The 2,813-nt window shown below is 36.5% G+C and overlaps 1 protein-coding gene across 1 annotated transcript in view; it reads right to left on the bottom strand.

Moving 5' to 3' along the window:
* Positions 1-2,490, bottom strand: part of LOC306956953 (interleukin-6 receptor subunit beta-like) — a gene marked incomplete at both ends in the record, with an annotated part of 28,064 nt that extends 25,574 nt beyond the window's left edge. The window contains 2 exons of the mRNA XM_079548284.1: positions 2,202-2,252; positions 2,448-2,490. Of these exons, the coding sequence (XP_079404410.1) occupies positions 2,202-2,252; positions 2,448-2,490 (94 nt within the window). The remainder of the gene's footprint in view (positions 1-2,201; positions 2,253-2,447) is intronic.
* Between the last annotated feature and the right edge of the window lie 323 nt (positions 2,491-2,813).

The raw sequence follows: 2,813 nt of genomic DNA, 5'->3' as shown, positions 1-2,813 counted from the left end.
CCTCTCCTCTCCTCTCCTCTCCTCTCCTCTCCTCTCCTCTCCTCTCCTCTCCTCTCCTCTCCTCTCTCTCCTCTCCTCTCCTCTCCTCTCCTCTCCTCTCCTCTCCTCTCCTCTCCTCTCCTCTCCTCTCCTCTCCTCTCCTCTCCTCTCCTCTCCTCTCCTCTCCTCTCCTCTCTTCTCTTCTCCTCTCTTCTCTTCTCTTCTTTTCTTTTCTTTTCTTTCAGAAAAGTAGATAAAGATCTCAAAATACATTGGATATTCAATATAGCTTTTTTCTTCCATAATGAATAGGACCCTGTTATTCTTGTATTTAGTAGGTTTAATCACATGCCAATAAATTCATCAATATTAAACAGGAAATGTTTGATATTCAGTAAGTAAATATATGTCTCTGGAATTAGTGTTATAGATCAGTTATCAAATTTACCCAAGTTATGTGATAAAAGATTGGTCTTCCTCTTTTCCATATTCAGAGTGATCTCTTTATATAACCTGAGGGACAAGCTATCCTTGGAATTTTCTCCATTGTTTAGATGTCAGTTATATATTTAAATTAACAGCAGATTTAGATGAGAAAATATGTCAGTATAGCTCTGACTTAAGACCACCATTCCACAAAACCTCTTTCTCCCACCAGAAGAAACATGCATTTCCAATGAAATTTTGATGCATTAGTTTATAGGCTTTTGCAGATTCCTTTTTGAAGGCTGAGATCAGGTCTTGCTTGTTTCTACAGCAATATAAATAATTATGGAATTCTTTGCTTTCTAGTCCAGCCACCAAACCAAATCTTGCTCACTTGCATCCTCTACATGGTACTCTAAGAATTGGGAAAAGGAGCAACTGCTCTCTATGTTCTCCTCTTCTTTTACTCTGAATTGAGCCTTTCTTTGGTTTGGTAATTCTTATTTTCTTTTAAAGAAACACCTGAAAATAAACCTTTTTGGAACTTCTCTAACACTTTATGTCAGTATGTTTGTAATATGCTACTCTTGAAACCATGTGAAATAATAGTTCTGGAGAGGTTGTGAGGTGAAATCTCTTCAACCTTCTACAAAATTTCTGTTAACTTCTTCCCAGATAATTTCTATTAACTGAGATCCAAGTGGTGACCACACTGTTGCAGACCTGTCTGCTTTAAGAAAAGAAAGGGCTTGTGTTGTTCTTCATGCTCTTGATTTTACCAGAATTTTTTTTCTCTATGAGAGAGTTTAAAAATAGTCAAGGCAAAATAGTAGCAGAGTAGTTTTTATGCATGGAAACTCTGTATTAGCTTACCCCACACCTGCTGCCCCAGCCCATATACTCAAATCCTGTATTACACTCTTCAGCTGACAACGCCTTATTACCATGTTTTCAATTGTCCTACAATTGGGAGATTTAGTGTACTTATGCACATTCAGTTTTATCCTGTTCGTTTTTAGTTTTACTGTACTGCTCTCCCTGAAAGAACATATGTATTGTTAGTTCCTCTATACCTTGCAATATTTTTAGGCCTGTACCAAGACAGCACTCAGAGGTGTGCAAAGAGAAAACTTTTCCTGTACCAAAGATAGCACAATCTAATTTCCTTTTTAAAACAAAGAAACAGCCAGGCAGGCAGACGAGGCATAGTTTTTCCACTCTAGAATTTTGTTCTTATTTGTCTGGTATTCTCAGTAGCGCTTTGAATTTAGTCCAGTGGGATAACAGCAAGGCTTAGAAAATAATGCATGGTTAGTTTCAGATAAATAGTCTTACTATGATATCTCATACAGTACTATGTACTAGAAAATGTACCTTCCCTGCTGTGGCTCTTAGCAAGTAGGATTATTTCTGCCTACAATAAATTCCACATGACCACCATGCTGTCTACTGATAAATATTTGAATGATCCATTTTGCCACTGACAGTAGTGTGTTAATTAAATCTAAACCATAAAAGTTTGTTAATATAAACGTTACAGATTTTATTGTCTTTTGAGGAGGCCACTAGGAGGCCCCCAGAAACAAGAAACAGAGATAGACCCCGTGCCTTCAGCCCTGCAATAGGGAGTGAGGTCTTGGGAAACAGTAAGAAATTCACAGCTTCTACATTCTGAATTTCAACCAAAAAGCCCTATGCCATGTTTCAAATGCAGTCACTTCAGCTGGTATATTTCCATCAGCAAAGATCTCCATCTTTGTCATTAAGTAGTCATCGTGTGAGAAATGTTTACGCACCTGAAAGCTGCTTGCAAAATGGAAAATCCCAGCTTAAATAGTTACAGGAATCTAAGGAATAAAAAAGAATACATTTAACAAGACAACTGTAAAATAAATAGGGAAATCTTTTACTAATTGTAGTTTTTTCTACCCAGAGTCTTTAATCCACTAATGACTTAAATCATACATCCTTGTCTTTGAGTAATCTTTAGAATTTTTACTACGTATAAACAGTAGCAAATCATGCATCAAATGAAAACTCACCTGCTACAAATAAAATGATAGCTGCAAGCAGAGAGTTCTTCATCTTCTCTGAAAAGAAGCATAATGATTACTATCAACATTACACTATCTATAGTCTATTCTTTACACTTCCTTTTCTAACTTCCTTTCAGTCCACTAGCTGTAATTGCATTGGTTGAATACAAGTAACCTGCTTGTTAATGTGCTAGACTTTCAAGCTTCTGTTTATTAAATATATTTACAAAATCCTAACTTCATGCTTATGAAAAGTAGAAACTTTTACCCTTGCTGTTTGCAAGAAGTAACAACATGATTCTTAAATGTGTATAAGATATCAGCAGGGCAAACTTAGGTAGGTGATTTAAGCATCTTCGAAGGTCTAGGCTA

This window comes from Tetrao urogallus (assembly GCF_951394365.1).
Source record: "Tetrao urogallus genome assembly, chromosome: Z".
Classification (NCBI taxonomy): domain Eukaryota; kingdom Metazoa; phylum Chordata; class Aves; order Galliformes; family Phasianidae; genus Tetrao; species Tetrao urogallus.
This window is presented reverse-complemented; position numbering and strand designations above follow the sequence as displayed.